This window comes from Symphalangus syndactylus, chromosome 3 (assembly GCF_028878055.3).
Source record: "Symphalangus syndactylus isolate Jambi chromosome 3, NHGRI_mSymSyn1-v2.1_pri, whole genome shotgun sequence".
Classification (NCBI taxonomy): domain Eukaryota; kingdom Metazoa; phylum Chordata; class Mammalia; order Primates; family Hylobatidae; genus Symphalangus; species Symphalangus syndactylus.
This window is the reverse complement of record NC_072425.2, coordinates 30,845,718-30,866,121: the sequence shown is the minus strand read 5'-3', so window position 1 is coordinate 30,866,121 and position 20,404 is coordinate 30,845,718. Positions and strand designations below refer to the sequence as shown.

The 20,404-nt window shown below is 51.0% G+C and overlaps 1 protein-coding gene across 8 annotated transcripts in view; it reads left to right on the top strand.

Moving 5' to 3' along the window:
- COL27A1 (collagen type XXVII alpha 1 chain) overlaps positions 1–20,404 on the top strand; it is a 158,221-nt gene that overhangs the window by 14,967 nt on the left and 122,850 nt on the right. For all 8 annotated transcript variants that reach the window (XM_055271342.2, XM_063636822.1, XM_063636823.1 and 5 more), the window contains exons 4-5: positions 7,556–7,609; positions 12,289–12,342. In XM_055271342.2, coding sequence (XP_055127317.1) covers positions 7,556–7,609; positions 12,289–12,342 — 108 coding nt within the window. The remainder of the gene's footprint in view (positions 1–7,555; positions 7,610–12,288; positions 12,343–20,404) is intronic.

Sequence of the window (20,404 nt, the reverse complement as noted above, 5' to 3'; positions counted from 1 at the left end):
TTGTGGAAAGAACGAGGAACGCTTTTCACCTCTCCAGCCAACCCAGGCCAACTCTGGCACCAGGTGCCTTGGGGCCCTGACAGCTCAGCTTCCCACGCTGTGTGTGTGCTGGGCTCAATGGCAGTGAGGTCAAAAGGGGAATTGTCCCCTCCTGACAGGACATGGTGAGGTCCATGGTCTCAACTCTGGCCACACAGCACAACCCAGCCGTGAGGAGGAGGGCAGCCCTCCCTCCCAAGAATGTGTGTGGTGTGGAGAGAGGAGTGGAGCTGGCCCAGGGCAGATTCTATAGAATCTTGGGTCTGCTGTATGTCTGAGTCAAATACTTTTTCCTGGGGCTTGGGGCTGTGGGTGAGCAGGAAGCGAGGCCTCCTGCCAAATCTCTTTGAAAAAGAGGAGGCACTGGAGTGAAACTGGTCAGTCAGTGGTTGCTTTGGGATGACTTAGTTCAACTTTCCTCATTGGGCAGGTGAGGAAATTGCGCTCAGAGAGGGCCAGGACCTGCCCAAGGCCACGCAGCACGGAGGAGGCGGAGTTGAAGTTTACATTCTAGACTGTAGATTCCAAGACCAGCACATTCCATCCCACTGCCCTGAATGTCCACTCTGAGGCTCTGGGACTCAGATCTGGGGGACTGGGGGCTTCAGACAGGAGTCACCACTGTCCCTGGCCTCAAAGGAAGGGCTCAACATCTAAAGAATCTTTTTCTTTATTTTTTAGAGACAGGGTCTCACTCTATCACCCAGGCTGGTGTGCAGTGGTGTGATCACAGCTCACTGCATCCTTAATCTCTCAGACTCAATCCATCCTCCTGCCTCAGCCTCCCAGGTAGCTGGGACTACAGGCACGTGCCACCATGTCCAGCTAATTTTTCACTTTTTCGTAGAGTCTGGGGACTCACTATGTTGCCCAGGCTGGTCTTGAACTCCTGGCCTCAAGTGATCCTCCTGCCTCAGCCTCCCAGAGCGCTAGAATGACAGGCTTAAGCCACTGTGCCTGGCCTAAAGAATCTTCCGATTCCATAACCCATCAAGTTTATGAGCTGCTTCCACAGGCATGGTGTCTCCTTTAGGACCTCATGAAAACTGGTTGAGGAGGGCAGGCTGTGTGTGTTCATCCCTGCCCCACAGATGATCCAAGAGGGGTTGGAAAGAGATAAAGGACCCTGCCAAAGGCTCCCAGTGTGTTCCTGAAGGAGCTGGGATGCAACTTGTGGTCCCTGACTTCCGGCCAGGGCCGAGGCTCTTTCTGCTCCTCCATCCCTGACTACTGAGGACAAGGGGAAGACACCAACCTGCCCGGGTGACATCCCTGTCTCAGGCCCCATGCTTTCCCCTGTCCTCACCCTAGGAGGAACCCGGAAGCTGATAGAATCTTTGTCCACTGTGTAGCAGATGGCAACCTGGTCACTTCTTCACCAGATACCAGAATAATGTAATGGAAGAGGCATCTTTGAATGGTGATGAAATGAACTCTCATTCTTTCTGGCCTCTGCTGTCTTCCCTCGACCCCCATATACATCCAGGATCTAAGCCCAGCAGAGCAGAAGCTCCAGCTGCCCAGGAGAAGAGCTTAATTGTCCCTCGTCTGGGCACATGCAGACTTGGGTTCAAATCCTGGCTCCACCCCTTTTAACTCTGTGACTGATCCATGCTGAGCCTGTTTTTGTAGAATGTAAGATGATAATAGCTCCCACCTCTGGTGGGGAGGGTGGCCTGAAAGTGTGCATAAATTTTATTTGCATATAAAGCTGTAGTAGAGGCTGGGCGTGGTGGCTCACACCTGTAATCCCAGCACTTTGGGAGGCCGAGGCAGGTGGATCACTTGAGGCCAGGAGTTCGCCAACATGGTGAAACCCTGTCTTTACCAAAAATACAAAAATTAGCCAGGCATGGTGGTGCGCGCCTGTAATCCCAGTTACTTGGGAGGCCGAGGTAGGAGAATCCCTTGAACCTGGGAAGTGGAGGTTGTGGTGAGCCGAGATCATGCCACTGCACTCCAGCCTGGGCAACAGAGTGAGACTCTGTCTCAAAAAACAGCTGTAGTAGAAATGAAGTAAGTTGGGCCATCTTATCTAGTTTTGCTGAGTGACTTTGAGGAAATTCTTTCCTCTCCCCAGGGCTCAGTCTTCCACTGAAATAGGGTGTTGGGACAGCTCTCCCCTTAGAAATGACTGTGGGACCTTTCAGTGTTTGACAAAGGTGCAGTGGCTATGTCTGCATGTGCAAACCTGCTCCTCGGGATTCAGGGCACGAGAGCAACTGGCAGAGGCTGAGACAGAGTTCTGGGCCCAGGCCTGCCAGGAGTTGTAGCTGCTGAGTGAGGGATCTCTGTGGGAGCCCCAGGAGGGGGGAACATGGAAAAACTGAGCTTGGCCCTGGGTGAGTTGGGGCGGGGAGGCCGCAGTTCACAGCGCTGCACAGAAGCTGCACAGAAGCCCCACGCCTGAGAGGAGGCGAGTCAAGGCCTTATTTATTCACGATCCGGCCACTGGCATTTGCCCGTGCTTGCACTTTTTGCAAATGTCCCCTTGGGAAGACGCAGCTAAGGGCCTGGCCCACAGCACGTGCTCTGTGACTATCTATCTATGAAATGAACAAAAGAATTTGATCCTTAGGAAATGCAGGTCATCCTGACTCCCAGGCGGGGCTCCTTGAGGTTACCCAGAACTCTCCTGCTAGGGAGATGAGGAGGCCATGTGGACTGCAAAAGAACATAGGCTTTGGATTTGGGACGACCTGGATTTGAACTATTCCCTTATCCAGCCATCCATTCATTCTTTGCACAATTGTTAACTGAACGTCCTCTAGATGCCTGGTGCTGCATGACCTTTGGCAAATCACTTAACCTCTCTAAGCCGCAGTTTCTGCCTCTATAAAATGGGGATATGGTGCCACCTACCTTTCCAGGGTCGTTACATGGATTCAGTGAGATGCGGGGCGGGGGGTAAAGCACATTTGAAACCTGGGTCCTGGTAGATTGTTGTGGCTGTGATTGTGGACTGATGGTGGGTGTTGAGGTGGGGACTTTGGTGCACTGAGAGAACTGGGAGGGTCTGGACATAGTCTCACATTTGCTTGGAGAACTGTGCTATGAAAATACTAACCTGGGGTTAGTTGGTAGAGCAGGGACAGTAGGGAGCCTGAATGGATAAGAGTGTCATGACACATGTCAGCTAGACAGTGGGGGTTTGGGGGAGGACTGCCCCAATTTTTTTGTTTTGAGACAGAGTCTTGCTCTGTTGCCCAGGCTAGAGTACAGTGGTGTGATCTCAGCTCACTGCAACCTCTGCTTCCTGGATTCAAGCAATTCTCCTGCCTCAGCCTCCTAACTACCTGGGATTACAGGCACGTGCCACCATGCCCGGCTAATTTTTTTGTATTTTTAGTAGAGACAGGGCTTCACTATGTTAGCCAGGATGGTCTCGATCTCCTGACCTCCAGGCAGGGCCCAGACTCACTGGGGAGAGTTTAAGGAACAGACTATTTACGGAGGGGTGGACAGCATCAAGGGAACCAGCAGAGGCAGGTGAAACACAAGGGGCAGGAAATTATTACCATACCCAGACCAGAATGTCCCAGGGAAAGGTGTTCTCAGAACCCAGTAAGAGTTAAAACCTTGAGCAGGGGTCTCCTCGCAGAAGCAGGGGCCATGGGAGAACACAGCTGCAGCCAAATTATAGCACAGCAGAGAGGGCACAGGGAGAGAAATACACCCTGTCCTCCCTTCTGTGCACTCTCTTCCTGGGGTCTCCCATTGGCCAAACCCAGCTGGAAGCCAGAGGTCAAGGAAGGCCGGGGTATAATCTGTAGAAGTCAGCTTCCCAGGGCACAGCATGGATCTGGGGAGTAAATGGAGAAGAACCAGCATGCACATGGCATCTCAGAATATGGGTATTACATTCCCATTTCACAGCTGGACAAACTAAGGCCCAGAGGCCCAGGGAGATGAAGTAACTTGCTCAAGGTCATACAGAGCTGTATTGATGCCGAGAAGCTCTGTTCCAGCAGGTCCTTCCTAGGACAGAGGCTGGGGAAGTCTGGGTGCCCTGTGTGAATTCTTAGGAATAATCATGAGCTCAGATGGTCAGAGATGGGAGAGCCCTTTGAGGCCCCCTATCTACCCCCAACAGGTTACAGACGCAGAGTCGAGGCCTAGAGATCAAAAGGACATTGCTCAGGGTCGCATGGTAGGTAGCAGCACACCTAGGATCGGACTTTGGTCTCCTAAACCCCAGGCCTGTAAAACCTCTCATTGCTTACTGCCAGGGGTCATGCCAGCCAGCACTGGCTTCCTTCTGCAGGGCTTGGCAGGCAGAGGCTCTTCAAGCTGGACACAAGGCTGGACTTGTTCCGTAGGATGGGGTTCCCCTAGATCTGGCTGTCAGAGGCCAGGACCCTTGGGGGAAGCCCCGAGGGGTCTGCTTGGTTGTTTCCATGGCTCTGTTTGCGTACGCCTGGAGCCCAGGCCTCCTCCATCTCCCCCAGGCAGGCCTGAGCCCCCGCTCTGCTCCCCCTCAGCTCCGGGCCCTCTCAGAGGCCCCGTTGTTTGCAGCGTGAAGTGGAAAATCCCACCCCGGCCTCGTGAATCATCCCGGAGTCACCCGCTCAGGCTTCAGGCCCTGGAAAGAAATGGCAGCGTTTTTCCACTGCAGAGAGAACAGGCAGGGTCTCGGATCAGAGGAGAGGGGCCAGGGGGCACCCCTTGCTCGCCACGAACAAAGTGGGCACTGAGTAGGGGAGGGTCCAGCCCGTGGCTGGCACCGGGCAGCCGGCGGTCCTCACCCAGGTTGAAGGTAGAGTGAAGGGATTGGCCAGGCTCGAAGCTGGGGCCGCCCCGTCAAGGAGTCGGCCTGTGGGCTGACATCACCAGGCTGGACCCTGGGTCCTGAGTGGCACTCAGAGTCTGCTTTGCAGATGTGGTGGATGAGGTCAGACTCTATCCTGGATGCCCCTATTTCTGGGGCAGAAGACATGCCAAGAGGGAGTGTCCAGTCCTCTGCAGCTGCAGCCCCACCAGGGTCCATGAAGGAGCTGCACCCACGGAGCCTGTTCCTCCCCGGAGTCCTGGACAAGCCCTCACCCTGCTGGGCCTTAGCCTTCTCTGTGAGATGCGAAGAATCTTGCTTTTCCTCTTCACCTGATAATGTAACAGAGGAAATTACCCCCACCTTGGCTTTCCGCAACTCAGGAAATGCCATTGCCAGGAAGGTTCCCGGATCCTCATTTCACAGATGCCCATAGAAGAGAAGGGACTTACCCAAGGCCATATACCTAGTTAGAGTCACACTCAACCAAGACCGTGCGGCAGCTGCCCAGGGTAGGAGAACAGGTCCAGTGGTCCTGGGTTTGAATCCAGGCTCTGCCTCTTGTTAGCTGTGTGGCACTGGGCAAGTCACTTTTCCTCTCTGAACCTCTCCCTGGTTTCTTACCTGCTGAACGGCATGGTATACCTATAGTATGCTTCGTCTCAGCCCCTTGCTTTTTCTTTAATTCTGGGTCCACCTGGGACAGTTGGGTCAAGGAGGGCCTTCTAAGAAGGGACATCTTTTGCTATCCCCTAGAAACAGATGTGAAGGAGGATGGCTTAAAATTTTGAGTTAAGGACATTCCAGAAGCTTGCTTAACAGAAATAACAGCTCACATTTTTTTTGAGCATTAATTGGGTGCCAGACACCAGGATTAGCACTTGTTACAGATTATCTGTCGGCTAGGTGCTATTATTAACCTCATTTTACAGTAATAGAAACAAAGGCTTGGAGCCTGGAAATAGCTTTGCTGAAAGCCACCCAGATAGTAGGTGGGGGAGGGGGTGCCCTATGTGAACCCAGGCCCGTGGTGTTACACCATACTCTACTGCCCAGAGACATCTGGAGAGGAGAAGTGGGTAAGACTGGCGCCCAGAGTCCAGAACCTGCAAAACCAGACAACCCCTCTACCCAGCCCTGGAACTCTGCCGCCAGTGTGGCCAGAGGTCCCCGGATGCTCAGAGGTAGCTGGGACTTGCCCGAGGTCACAAAACAGATCCTCCTCCTTCTGCTCAGGGCTCTTGCCCGGTGACCTTGGTACCCATATCTGCCTGTCTGGATCTCTCCTCTGATTTTTATTCATGGACGAGCAAGCACGTGGTGTTCACAGGCCAGAACTGTGAGCCGAGACTGCCCAGCATGAGATCTGGATTAATTACCAGCCAAACCGGACTGGGTTTTCAACACCGATTTTAACTCTGGGCAGGAAATCTGGAATCTCGTTGATGGTTATTTGAAACAAATGAATTCCCCAGGCCTCACACATCCTCGAAAGCCTGGCTTCCTTCAAAGGCTTCAGGCACAGTTCTTCCCATCAGGCGCTTAGTTAATCCTCATTTACTCCTTCGAGGTAGATGCAGCAGTAGCTATTGGACCCATCTTAATGGGGAGCATCTGAGACTCAGATAAGTGGGAGGAACTGCAGGAAGTCTGCAGCTATTAAGTGGTAAAGCCAGGATTTGAACCAAGATCAGCTCATGCTTTAGTAAGTCTGCTCAGCTGCCTCCCTTGCTGTGTAAAGAGAAAAGAGATGAGGACACACAGATGCTCCTTAAATGGTGAGCTTCAGGGTTAGTTCTTTCACTTGTGGGAAATAGGGAGCCCTTAAATGTTGTTGAGCAGGGGAGGGCTTTTAGAAGGTGAATGAGGCTGTGCGGAGGGCTGCAGAGGCGAGGGAGTGGAGGAGAGAGTCGAGGCAGGGAGACCACTGAGGGGGCTGCTGCAGGTTCTTAGGGAGTGGTGATGAAGGCTGGACCACGCTGTGGCCACGGGAACAGATAGAACATTTGAGTGCCAGTTACGTACCAGGCACCGTGTTAACATTTATCACCTCTCATGTCATCCATGGAATCCCATGGGGAGTGTTTTATTGCCTCCGTTTGTATGGGCATAAGCTGGCTAAAGACTTGCGCATTTTGTCAGTGGCAGGCAGGGATCTGAACCCAGGTGTGTCTGATTCAAAAACCCGTGCCGTGCTCTGTGTGCTGTGCTGTCTCTTTGTGGGGCAGAGATACTTGGTGTGACCTTAGCCAAGTCCCTTCTCTGTTCTGATTCTGCAGAGAATTTGGCTGAGCTCTGAGGTTTCTGGCTGTTTTATTTTATCAAACGTTTGGTTGAGCCCTGGGGATAGGGAGATGACTCATATCCCCTTAGTTCCTTTGAGGAGACCATCATCTGATGGGAGAGACAGGCTTCTAAGCAGATAATTCCCCATGCAAGATAGCGGTCTTTAAAATAGAGGAAAGGAAGGGACTTTGTCCCACTTGGGGAAGGTTTTCTGCAGAAGGTGACACCCTAAGTTAGCTGGGTGATAAATGATGAGGGCGTCAGTGACTGAATAGTAGCTCCGAAAGCCCGAAAGCCCCAAAGAGCATGAGTTTCTCAGGGCAGGGACCTCAGGGGACTCCTCCTCTTAGCCACAGACTATCCATGCCCACAGCTGCAGGCGGGATTGTTGAATGACTGCTTGAGCCCATTCTCTGCTGCCAGTGGGCACTGTCTAATGCTCTCTTCTTGTTTTCTCCTCAGGGTCCCCCTGGGCTGCCTGGGCTACCTGGAATCCCTGGTGCACGTGGGCCTCGGGTGAGTTATTTTACATTGTCCTTTGGAACTCTTGTTGGCTCTTTGGCCTGTGTCTCACTGCCTCCGAGGTTTCAGGTTTGCGGTGTGTCCTCAGGTTCGCTGTGTGTCCTCAGGTTCTTCCCTCCCCGTCTCTGGTACCCATATTTTGCTCTATCCATTTGGAGTGGACTTAGGGCTCTCAAGGGTGCTATATGGACAGATATGGCATGGAAGAGCAGTGACCTCTTGTAGGTCTCAGTTGTCCATGAGGGATATCACTCTTTGCAGCCTGGGGTGGGGAAGGGGCTCCTGAAGACCACATCCCCTCGGCTGGTGAGCTTCAGCGTTTGTCCAGGAAAAAAACTGACTTGGGGAATATATGACCCTTGCATCCCTCTTCCTGTTTCTGCAGGGCTCTCCTGGGGTAGGGGTGTGGACATAGGCCCCCTCCAGGTGGAGGGGCCATGCCAGGGAGGAGTTGAGTTCCCCCTGCTGGAGAGAGGCCGGGGGACAGCTTGGCAGGCTGCGGTGGCTGACTGAGCTAGCCCAAGCCCCAGAGGGAAAATAGCTCCTATGTGATGTGCCTGGCACCTTCTTTTATGCTGCCTTATTTGACCTCTCATGCCCACCCCAAGTTCCCATGGGACAGTGAGATCACTCTCATTTTAGAGATGAGGAAACCGAGTAGGAAACCGCAAAACCAGGACTGGAACCCAGGCTCTTACCCATATACTGGAACCCTTGGAGATCCCCTTAGAGGGAAACCTACCTGCTTCCTTTAGAGGGCTGAGACCAACAGCACCCGGCATCTGTGCCCAGGCTGAATCAGCCTTTCCCACGCTGGGTGCCTGGTGAGGCCCTGGCAGAGATAGCTGCCTGGGGCATATTTTTAGCTCTGAGCCCAGCGAATGGTTCTGGTTATGCAATTACCCAAGCCCTAGTTCCCTCCAGACCTGGCCCTGTGCTCCCTGGGCCCAGGGCTCTGGAATCTGCCATCTGAAGCGGCATTTCCTCCTGGCTTCAGAGGCTTCATGAAGCACGTGCCCTCTGGGGACCACATAGATATCGCAGATGCTGCTAGCCCATGGGACCTTGCAGCCTGGGACCAGGATGAGGCCGTTGACCTAGGCAGCCTACTCCCTTCCCCAGCCTCCGGAGCCCGCAAGCCTTTGCGGTTTTGCCCTGGCTGTCCTCCTTTTAAACTCGTCCTCCATTCATGTCTAAGAGCAAATGCCACCTTTATTTCTGATGACCACTCCCTTCTTGGAACTCCCACAGTGGTTCCCCTGTCCCCTCTGGATGACATGGGCCACTTTCTCAAAGCTCTCATTGACCACTGAACTCTGTTTGCTGAGCCACATGTGCAGGATCTCATTCCACCTTCCCAGCCATCCTGAGAAACAGGTTTCAATCTATTCCCATTTTACAGATGAGGAAATTGAGGCTCAGAAAGGTTTAGTTACTTCAGATAAAGTCAAAGAGAGTAAATGGCAGAGCCAGGATTGAACCTGGGCAGTCTGCCTCTGGAGCCTACCATCTTTTTTTTTTTTTTTTGCCAGAGTCTCGCTCTGTCTCCCAGGCTGGAGTGCAATGGAGCAATCTGGGCTCACTGCAACCTCCACCACCCAGGCTCAAGCGATTCTCCTGCCTCAGCCTCCCAAGTAGCTGGGATTACAAGCACATGCCCCCAAGCCCAGCTAATTTTTTGTATTTTTAGTAGAAACGGGGTTTTACCATGTTGGCCAGGCTGGTCTCAAACTCCTGACCTCAAGTGATCCACCTGCCTCGGCCTCCCAAAGTGCTGAGATTACAAGTGTGAGCCACTGCACCCAGCCCAGAGCCTACCATCTTAAGCATCTATTGTGCTTATTTTTCTGGGTACTCACCTGAGCCCCTCCGGAGATAGGCCTTGGTTACCTCTCTCTCCTACACGATGCCTGGCAGAGCGCCCTGCGTGCCGGAGGTGCTGGGCAAATGATTGGTGAAGAGTTCTAATGTAGGAGTCAAGAATATTTCCACCAAGAAGTTGTGGAATCTTAGGCAAGTCCCTGCCCTCCTCCTAGCCTCAGTTTCCCCATCTGTAAAGCCTGGGGTCGTGGTAAGGCGTTTCTAAGTTTCCACCTAGCTCTGGGTGAATGACTCTCCTGACATGCTTCTAGGCTCTTTGCCTGCACGCCACCCCAACTCCCCCTGCCCGCCGTCCCACCGTCATCCTGTTTCTAGACTGGAAATTCCATAGATTATAAAATTCCAGAGATAATAGAATGCTGGATTAAACAATCCAAGCTCCTCTCTGCACAGATGGGGGCTCTGGGGCTTAAGGAGGGGCATTCTTACCTGAGGTCGTCCAAAGCTCTGTGTCTCACCCCCTCCTACCTCCACGTATCCCCCCAGCGCATGGAGGGATGTCGGGGAATCCCAGAGCCTCCCCCACCTGGCTTTCTAGGCTGCAGCATTTATAGAACCGGTCTGCTTGGCCTTCAGTCAACTATGTGCCTCGTTTCTCAGCAAGGCTGGAGAGGGGTGGGGATGGGGGGCACAGGGAAACAGGAAGCCCCCACCTTCAGAAGCTGCAGATGGGGGAGCTGAGTGCTCTGGCCCACCATCTGTGGGGCAGCTGGGGCACGACTGGGGAGAGGCAGCCACCCTTGACCTTGTGCAGCCCACGCCTGGCTCTGGTGGAACTGGGTGTCAGGAACCCCTCCTTGAATACCCCCTCCCAACTTCTGTCCAATTCCCACTGAGCTTGTGGTTAGACCTGGTTAGACCCCACGAGCCTGGGCTGGGGTGAACATCAGGGGGTGTTCCAGATTCCTTAGAGACTGCTGGGTCCCAGTCACTTACAGAACAGAGGGAGAGACCAAGGCTGGGGATTATGAGGTGGGGCTCAGAACTGGGACTCGGTCTCGATGCTTCCAGGTTCTGTCAGGTGCCAGGAGACAGTGTTTGGTGGACTGCAGGGGAGGGCAAGAGGGCTGATTATTTTGGAAGGAGGGTCACAAGTGGCACTGAGAAACTCCCCAGGCTCAGTGTGCTCTGGACAGTGTTCCTTCCCAGTGCGTTCGGAGAAGGGGAGGGTCCCAGTTCAGGCATCAAGGAAGAGAGGAAGAGGGAGGTGCCTTGGTTGGAATGTGACAGGCTGCAGCTGGGGAGCTGGCCTCAGAGAGAGAAGAAGAAAGCAGTTTACACACAGTTAGCCCGATGAATCAAGAGAGACAGGGACGAGGGCAGTATGCCTAGAGGCTGGTGGGGTTGGGAGGACCACTGGACCCTTGGGGGTGCCTCTCCTCACCTCCTATGCCCCAGATTATTCCTGCTAGACAAAAGCCCTCAAGTATTACCTGACTCTTAGGGCTCTATTTATATTACTGTGCTGGAAGACTCTAGGCCAGGGACCCTGCTGGAGAAAGTGGACATAACAGGACCCAGCTGTTATCGGGGAACTTGGATGTGGCCTGGGAAAATCCAGTGCCATGAGTAAACTCTGGACTTGAAGCCACCAGGCCCTGGACCCTGATCTCACTTGGCCACAGATCTGCTGTATGACCTTGATCAAGCCTCCTGGACTCTCTGGGTCCAGTGTTCCCGGGTGCTCTGTGGTCTCTGGAAGACCTTGAAAGCTTGGAGCTTGCAGGTGTCTAAGGGTCTGATCACGTGTTGTAGCCACAGGAGGGGTGCACCTTTGTTCACAAGAGGTCAAATGCATCCTTCTTGAGCTCTCAACTCCAAAGACTCATACAAAAGTCCAGTTGGGGCCAGATGCCGTGCCTCATGCCTATAGTCCCAGCACTTCAGGAGGCCAAGGCAGGAGGATTGCTTCAGGCCAGGAGTTCGAGACCAGCCTAGGCAACATAGCAAGACTCCATCTCTACCAAAAAAAAAAAAAATAAGAAGAAGAAAAATTAGCCAAGTATAGTGTCCCATGCTTGGAGTCCCAACTACTCAGGAGGCTAAGGTGGGAGGATCTCTTGAGCCCAGGAGTTTGAGGCTGCAGTGAGCCATGATCATACCACTGCACTCTAGCCTAGGTGACAGAGCAAGACCCTGCCTCTAAAAAAAAAGTCCACTTGAGGCTGGAGGAGCCCTAGAGGGTTCCCTGGAGGAGATGGCACTTTGAGCCAGGCCTGAAGGATGGATCAGGTTTCAAGCAGAGGAGATGGATGAGAAAAGATGCTGCCAGATGAGGGAACAGCATGGGCAAAGGCAATGAGGAGAGAAAGTACCAGATACGTGGGAGGGAAGGGCGTAGCTAAGTGTGGTTTGAGCCTGAAGAAGCTGGGAAGGGCTGACAGGTCCAGGCTGAGAAAGTGTGGAGAAGCAGTAAAATTTAGGGGTGAAGGACTTGTGCTCCAAGGTCAAGGTCCAGCTCTGCCTCTTAGCAGCTGGGTGATCTGAGACAATTATGAACCTCTGTGAACATCAGCCTCCTCGTCTTCAAAATAGTAATAACAACACCACCTACCTTCCAGGTTAACAGGATCAAATGAGATGGCACATGGGATGTGCTTCCCACCGGGCCAGGCGTGGAGGGGATGCTCCCAAAACTAGGCTGAGTGGCCATGACAGTGTTGCTAGGGCTTGGCTTGGGGAGAAGATAATAAACCAGTGGGTGGAGGGAAGGTGCCAGGCATTGCAATCAGAGGCGAGATGGCCCCTGTTTTTTGTCACCTTTTTTTGTTTTTGTTTCTTTTCTCTTTCAGGGTCCTCCTGGGCCTTATGGAAATCCAGGTCTCCCCGGCCCTCCTGGAGCCAAAGTGAGTATTTGCTAGAGATGTGGCCATGGAGTGGGTGCTGGGATTAGAGCCATGTTTGCAGTGCTTCCCAGGGGTGCCTGGTGGGAGGGCTTCAGGGGCACTGAGGGGGATTCCCGCCCAAGCCAGGGGCACCCTCTGGGCCCCTTTCCAGGGCTGGGCCCTGTGCCTGGTCTGGAGACACAGTGCTTCCGGCTGGGAGAGACTTGGGGGAGTCGGGCAGTTGGAACCCAGAGCCTTCAGGGGAGTGGGCAGAGAGGTGATTTCTTGCTAAATAAGGAAGGCTGGCCTTGGAGGTCAGGCTAAGAACATAAGGCTTACTGGGTTGTAAGATGCATCCTGGGGAGGGATGTGGAAAGATCACGTTTTAGAAAGCTCACTGGATGCCATGAGGAGGATGAATGAGGGGTGGGGAACCAGAGTCAAGGCCGGGAGACCAGGGGTGATAAGGGGGAGAAAGAAGGCTAGTCCGGACCAACTTTAGGGGTGTGGGAGGAGGTAGGGTGGAAAGGATGGTGGTGGGTGCAAGGTGAGAGACAGTTACAAACACCAGACAGTTTTTACCGCCCTGATGTTAGCCTTGGGGACTGAACTGGGTCCCGGGAGGAGGACTAAGATGATGTTGCATGTAGGAACATGTAGCCCGGTCAAGTGATCATTCATGGACAGATATTCTGGAACTCAGGATTGCTCTGAGCTGGAGACAGAGCCAGGGGGAGGCTGGCGCAGAAATGCCACCTCCCCCGGGGAGTCTTCTTGGAATACTTGAATTCACTTTTAATGCGACCTTAGTGGCTGATGCTTTGATGATATGGGAACCCCAGTTGCCGAGCTCTTCAGTCTGTTCCTGGAGCTCTGGCAGAGGGCAAGGTTGTTGGGGCACTGCATTGGAAGTGAGAAACTCAGCGCACCAAGAGGAGTGCCGGAGCCAGCAACGTTTAGGTCATGGGAAAAGAAAGCTTGTGGAACGGCTGGAGAGATAGGAGGAGGAGAAGGAAGATGCTAAAGTCCCCGAAGCTAAGAGAACAGTGCCTGTGCCTGAGGAGCTGTGGAGGGCAGACGGGATCCTGACTCAGGGGCCTCCCAGCTCAGCCTGTGTCATCTGTGGGGTAACCAGGTGAAGAGCACCCCCATGCTTTGGTTGGGCCAGGTCCCGGGTCATTCTTTGATAACCCAGCTGCAAATGTTGAATGGCTTAAGGAAAGCCCTTAACTGATTGGCTCCAGGCCACGTACAGTGAGCTGCTGAGCAGCCTCTAAAGCCCATCTCTCCTGACTTATGGAGTAGGGCTCCTTCTGGCCCATCAGCTTGTCTGGGAGCTTTGGACAGAGGTCTCACGTGGTAGCCCTGGGCATATGGATCTGTGGTGCCAGAGTCTTGGGGCAGAGCAGAGTGCAGGAGCACTGGCCTCAGCCCCTCTAGATCTGTGACTCCACATCCAGGGCTGGGCTGGGTTCCTTTTTGGAAGGCAGGCAGTGGAGGCCTCAGGTGTCCAGTGCTTAGCAGCTGCCTGGAGATACTCTGGGCTTTCACAGGGCGAGCACTGATGATAATAACAGCCATATACTGAACGCTTCCTGTGTGCCAGGCGCTGTGCATGCATTTAATGTGCCTTGTCTCATTTGATCCCCACAAAGACCTAAAGAGATGGGTGGAGATACTGTACCCATTTACAGATGGGGAAACTGAGGCACGGGTCGATTAATACATTATCTAGTAAATGGCAGCGGAGCCTGCCCCCGTGGGTCAGGCAGAGAGGCAGGAACTCATTTGGAGACTTCTGCTTTGCAGAGGCCATGGGCACATCAAGATGCCGAGCATCAGCAGCTGTCTTGAATGGCCAGGCTTGCTCCTTCCTGGCCTGCTCTGGGACCAGTGGAGCCTGTCTCCTCCCACCCCAGACTCACTCCCTGCTCCTGTGGTAGCAGATGCTCCATCAGCTCCTTCTGCTGGCCCTGCTCAGAGCACTGTGGAACCTCAGTGCCAGGCCCATGGTAGCCCACCCCAATCTTGCTAACATATGTGCCATGGTAGGAGGAGGGCCTGCCAGCTGTTTCTCCTCGCATTTTGAACACATCTTTGAGTGTGGCCACTGAGGCTCCCTAGCAAGTGAGTTCTCCTGCCACCACATGGAGCTGGGAACCATGGACTCAGGGCCTCATGGAAGGACTCCCATTTGCATCTGTGTATAACAGATAAGGGTGTGGGTTCTATAAAATACACTGGAATCAGAGGCTGCTTCTCTCATTGGGACTTGCATAAAATGCCAGGGGGAAATGTCATGCCCTTTGCCTGGACACTTGGCCCTGAGGCCAAGGGTAAACAGAGGTGGCCCCAGTGCAGGCTGGTGGGAAGCCCAGGTAACTGGGTCAGGGCCCTAGGCTGATCTGTGGCATGGGCAAGACAAGGTTAAAGCAGAGGCCCTCCCGGGATGAAAGCAATTACTTGGCTGAGATTGGCTGAGAAAGCTGTGTGTCTGCATGAATGGGTGGGACCCTGGGAAGAGGGTCCTGGGGCCCTCACTGTTCAGCAGATCCCCTTTGGGATGGAAGGTGACCTGGTGGGACTGTAGGGCTGGTCTCCCCCAAGGCCTGTGCTGTCCCCTCCTCTTCCAGCATGGTGTCTGGGGCCACACATCCATTCATCCTCCTTCAGTCAACAAATGTGTATTGAGCACCCACTACAGGCTGTTGACAGATGAATCAGTCACACCGGCAGGGCTTGCCCTGGGGGCACAGAACTGGATCAGCCCCATGCAGTCATCCCTTCAGTGCATCTCCACCTTCAGGTGCCTATGGCCTTGTGGGAAAACGATCCCTCTGCTAGACTCAAGGGTGGGAGAGATGGGTGGTTTGAGGAAGACCAAGAAAGAGAGAAAGCAGAGGTGAGGGACCTTATCCCTCCTCAGGGTGCAGAAGAGTGAAAGTTCAGGGGGCCAAGGGACCTTGCCTAGATCACGGCTGGGCAGTCGGGGGACAGTATTTCAGATCCTTGGGTTTGCCTGCCAGAAGGAGCTTTGTCAGGGTGTCACAGCTGGCACAAGCCAGAGCCAGGCCACACCCCATCTTCCTCCTCCAGAGCCCAAGGCTTTGCCCATCTGCCATCTACCCACATATCCTATGTTCCAGTCCAGCAGGGAAGGGAGCTCGTCAGCTCCAGCACAGAGTTGGATCCAGGACTTTGAGAACGAGGCAGAGAAGCTAGGACCCTGAGAGGATATGTTTCCGCTTAGAGCGGTGCTGACCCTTGGCAGGTGCTGCAGAAGGGGCAGTTGTCAGCATGTGTGAGGCACTGGGGCTACCAGGGACACAGGCAGGCATGGTCCCTGCCCTTGGGGAGTGTAGAGGTGAGTGAGAAAGAAAAACAAGCCAACCATATTGACAAATGCAGACTTACACCATGATTAGGTCTCTAGGGCTCCACGTGAGAGGCCCAGGGTGCTCAGAGACCCCACGATATGGGGATTGATCTAGTCCGGGAGGTGAGGGACACCTTCTCAGAGGGCAGGAAGGTTGAACCAAGGTCTGAAGTATAGTGGATGACAAGGCAAAGGGGCTGGAGGAGGCTGGCGAGGGCAACAGGCCTGGTAGTTGGTGGTACGATTTTTGAACTTTATCCAAAGAACAGCTGGAAGACCTGGAAAGGATTTCAGCAGAATTGACATGACCGGATGAGGTCTGCAAACACCATTTAGGCCATTTGAGAAGCAGAGCTTGGCTGGTGGCCAGATGGAGGGCTGGAGCTGCCCTGGGGCAGGGTGCTGATGCTGGACCATGGTGGAGTCAGGTGGGATGCAGGTCCTTGGTGCAAATGAGGAGCTCTAGGGCAGAGGTGGGGGTCTCCTTCTGGATAGGGAAGCTAGTGCTCCCCACCAGTGCTCCCTGCACTGGGCCATGAGGCTCCTGTTTCCACTCTTGGGCAGCCAACCACCTTGTCTCTGGTCTGGTCCACTTGGTCTGCAGTGAACTAGCTAGGATGACTATGGCCCTCGGATACTGGGAAGGAGAAGTGGTCAGCAGAGGGCAGGCTCCATAGCCCAGGTGGCTGCTGGCAGAGCTGGTGTGAGCTTTACCTTTCCTCTTCCTCTAATGTTTCTTCCTCTGGGCCAGGCCCTGTGCTGGGCACTTGAGATCAGAGATGGAGTATACAGGGGCCTTCCAGCCCAGAATAGTTTAATCCTTTGTGATTTAGTGCTCATTTGTCTCAGCCCCTCTCTGGGCCTCAGCCACCCAAGGAAAATGTGGAGAAGTCCAGAAGATATCAAGAAGAAAGTGAGCTACCTGTAGTGGTTCTGCCCAGTAATAAGCTCTGAGAGCATTTTGAGCAACCTTTGGGCCAGGCCCCAGCCAAGAGCTTTATGTACTTTGCAGGGCAGGTATTATTACCCCCATTTTACAGATGAGGGAATAGGTCCAAGACACTAAGTAACTTGCCCAGGGTCACATTTCTAGTAAGTGGCAGAGCAAGCATTCAAACCCTCAACTGTCTGACCTCGAGGCGGCAATCTAGCCCTCAGCTCCACAGCTCTCTGGTCTTCCCAGTGTGTGTCACATATGTGAGTGTGGATCTACTTTGTAGTGGCTGGGTATCCGGCCTTCCTCACCTAACAATTATTGTGAACATTCTCCTGTGTTAGCAAGTTGGCATCCATCACATATGATTTAATGGCTCCATGGCATTCTATCAACACTAATATCCCATGCTTTATATAACTTACTCCTTTTGTAAGAAAAATCAGTTCCACTTTAAATTAATATACAAACATTATCTTGATTAACATTACTGTATATAAATGTTAGAATATCTCCAATTATTTCATTAGGATAAGTTCATCAAAAATAGAATTGCTAATATGGTCTCAGGAGTCAGTGTGCCCGAGTTTGAAACCTGGCTCTACTGATGCAGGGCAGACAAGCCCCAAATTGGGGATTAGCCTGGGAGTGTTCTTGGCTTCACTCAGGAAAGAATTCAAGAGCCAGCTGGTGGTAGAAGAAAACAGCTTTATTGATGTGGCAGTACAGCTCCGTGACTGCTCAGGCAGAGCAGGGCTACCCCATAGGCAGTGTGCTGACAGTAACAGTTCAGAGGCAATTCTGCAGTCATATTTATGCCTGCCTTTAATTATATGCAAATTATATGCAAATTAAGAGGCAGAGTATGCAGAAATTTCTAGAAAAGGAGTGGTAACTTCCAGGTCATCAGGTCATTGCCATGGAAAGGGGCAGTAACTTTCAGGTTGTCACCTGAGAGGTGATTCTACCTAATGCCTGTTTTAGCTAGTCCTCAATTTGGTCCCAAGTCTAAGCCCTGCCTCCAGATTCAAGTCTCATCTCCCACCTCTCATACACCTGCTGGTTGTATGACTTTGGGCAAGTTACTTAAAACTTGGAGGGCCTCAGGTTCCACTTCTGTAAAACAAGGATGATCATAGTTCATACCTCATAGGATTGTTCTGAGGATTAAACTATGTGTGTGTGTATGTGCACGCATGTATGTGTATTTATATATGTATATGTAGACACATATCAAGACATATACCAAGATATATTTGTATATACATACACATGCATACATACACATAAATAAAAATGATTTATAATATGCCTTGCACATGAGAGACATATGAGTGCTTAGCTGTTATTTTATTAGCAATTGCCTTCTAGAAAGGTTAAACTGATTTATGCTGCTGCTAGCATTAAAGGAAGATATTTTTAAAAGAAGATAATTTATTATCATTTTCACTTCATTGATCATCTATGAGATGTATATTTTTCTTAAATCTCTTCCATTGGTACTTCACCACTTATGAGTTGCTTTATTTTGGGAGGTTGGGATGTTGTCATTTGTTATTGGTTTGTAAACATTATTTTGAGGTTATTAAGGCTTCGTTCACCTTACAAATATTGTCTAGTTTGTTGTTTGCTTCTTAAGAGTATTCATGATGATTTTCACAAATAGAAATGTTATCCTTTAAAAAAATAATATGTCAGATAATCTCAGGAGGGCTCTATTGATCTATAAAATCTGTGGTTCTTTATTTTGCTTTTATACGTAGAAATATTTTTCCCATCTTAAGATCAGATAGGTATTCATTTATATTCCTTGTCATTTCATAATATCATTTGTAGCTCTTAAAAAATTTAAACCATCTGGAATTCATCTTAATGGGGGTGGTGGAAATGAAGTTGGGCTCCAGTGTTATTTTTCCTCCGATAGTTAACCACTTGTTAAACCATCTTTCCTCCACTGTTTACTCTATGATAGACAAGGGTCTAATACAAGCCATTGTATTATGTTTCATTGTTTATTTATTTTTATGCTAGTAAAATACCAATTATATGACATTTACTATCTTTATACTATGCATCCTCCTTCTTCTCTTCATTTAAAACATTTCTGGCTATTTATTCTATCAGATGAACTTTATGCCTATCTTAATAACTTCCTTGAAAAAATGCTTGGGATTTTTACTGGAATTGTAATTAGATACATATATTAATTTGTGAAGAATTACCATCTTTAAAATATTACGTTTTTCTATCTAACAACATGGCATGTCTTCCTATTTGGTTGAATTTTTACAATGTCTCTTAGTAACCTTTAATGGTTTTATTACATAAACCCTGCACATTTCTTATTAGGTTTATACTTAGAAATTTTATATTTTTTTGCTGTCCTGAATGGAATATTTTCCCCATTATATTTTCTAGATAGCTCTAATCTAGTGAAAATAACTATTGATTTTTTTAAATATTTTTTTACTTTTTGTGTTTATAACCATCCCCTTGCTGAATCACCTTATTAATTCTATTAGTATTTCAGTCGGTTCTCCTGGATTTTATAGATAGGCATGCACATCATTTTCAGAAAAGAACATATTGTTGTCTCATTTTCCTCAAAGGTTAGTAGTTCTTATTTATTTTTCCTGCCTTATTGCATTGTCCAGAACTTCTAGACCCATGAAAATAGTCGTAGTGATAGTGAGAGGCCTAGTGAAAATTCAGAGAAAGTTCTGGGGCTGGAGCCAGATTTGACCCATTCCTATCCCTACCATTGTCTCTTAGACTCTCTTCACTCATTTGCTCATTTGTGAAACATTTTATGTTGACTTCTCTGGGCCAGGCCCTGTGCCAGGTACTAAGACCAAGGATGACATATATAGAAGGCTTCCAGCTCAGAATTTCTCAATATTTATTCATTTATTTGTTTGTTTGAGAGGGTCTTGGTCTGTCATCCAGGCTGGAGTGCAGTGGTGCTATCATAGCTCACTGCAGCCTTGACCTCCCAGACTCCAGCAGTCCTCCCACCCAGCCTCCCAAGTAGCTGGGACTACAGGTGTGCACCACCACACCCAGCTAAATTTTTTGCTTTTGTAGAGACAGGGGCTCACTTTGTTGCCCAGGCTGGTCTAGAACTCCTGGGCTCAAGTGATCCTCCTTCTTTGGCCTCTTAAAATGTTGGGATTACAGGCATGAGCCACCATGCCTGGCCAGAATTTCCAAATCTTTTGTGATTTATTCATCCCTTATCTCACCCCATCTCTGGGCCTCAGCCACCCAAGCCTTCTGTTCTATTTCCCAACCCTACCTGCAGGAAAGGTGTTCACCATAGTTCCCATTCCTGCTATGTTCTTGGCACTTAAGGCTCCCATCTGTCTTCTAGTACCACATGGCTCTGTTAACTAATCCAGGCAGAGTCTGCCATTTCACATACAGAGAGGGAAAGTGGCTTGCTCAAGGTCACACAGGCTCTGTCGTGGTCACACAAGCTCATTGGCTGGAGAGCTGGTCTGGCAACAAGATTCTTGTTTCTATGAAGGTGTAAATGGTTAGTTAGACTTTGTATATAACTTATATTTCTTATTGGAAGATTTACAGGAGCCTGGCTGGGAAGACATACAGTGTGCTCTATCCCAGAAGTCATACCTTCACCTGTCTAAGTGTACCTTGAGCATCCCTTGAGCTGCCAATTCATCTGGTTCCTCCTTGTCTTTTTCCAGCCTCAACTTAGCTGTAACTCCCTTCAAGCATTTACCTCTGTCTGGGTGAAGTTCTCTCCAACTTCT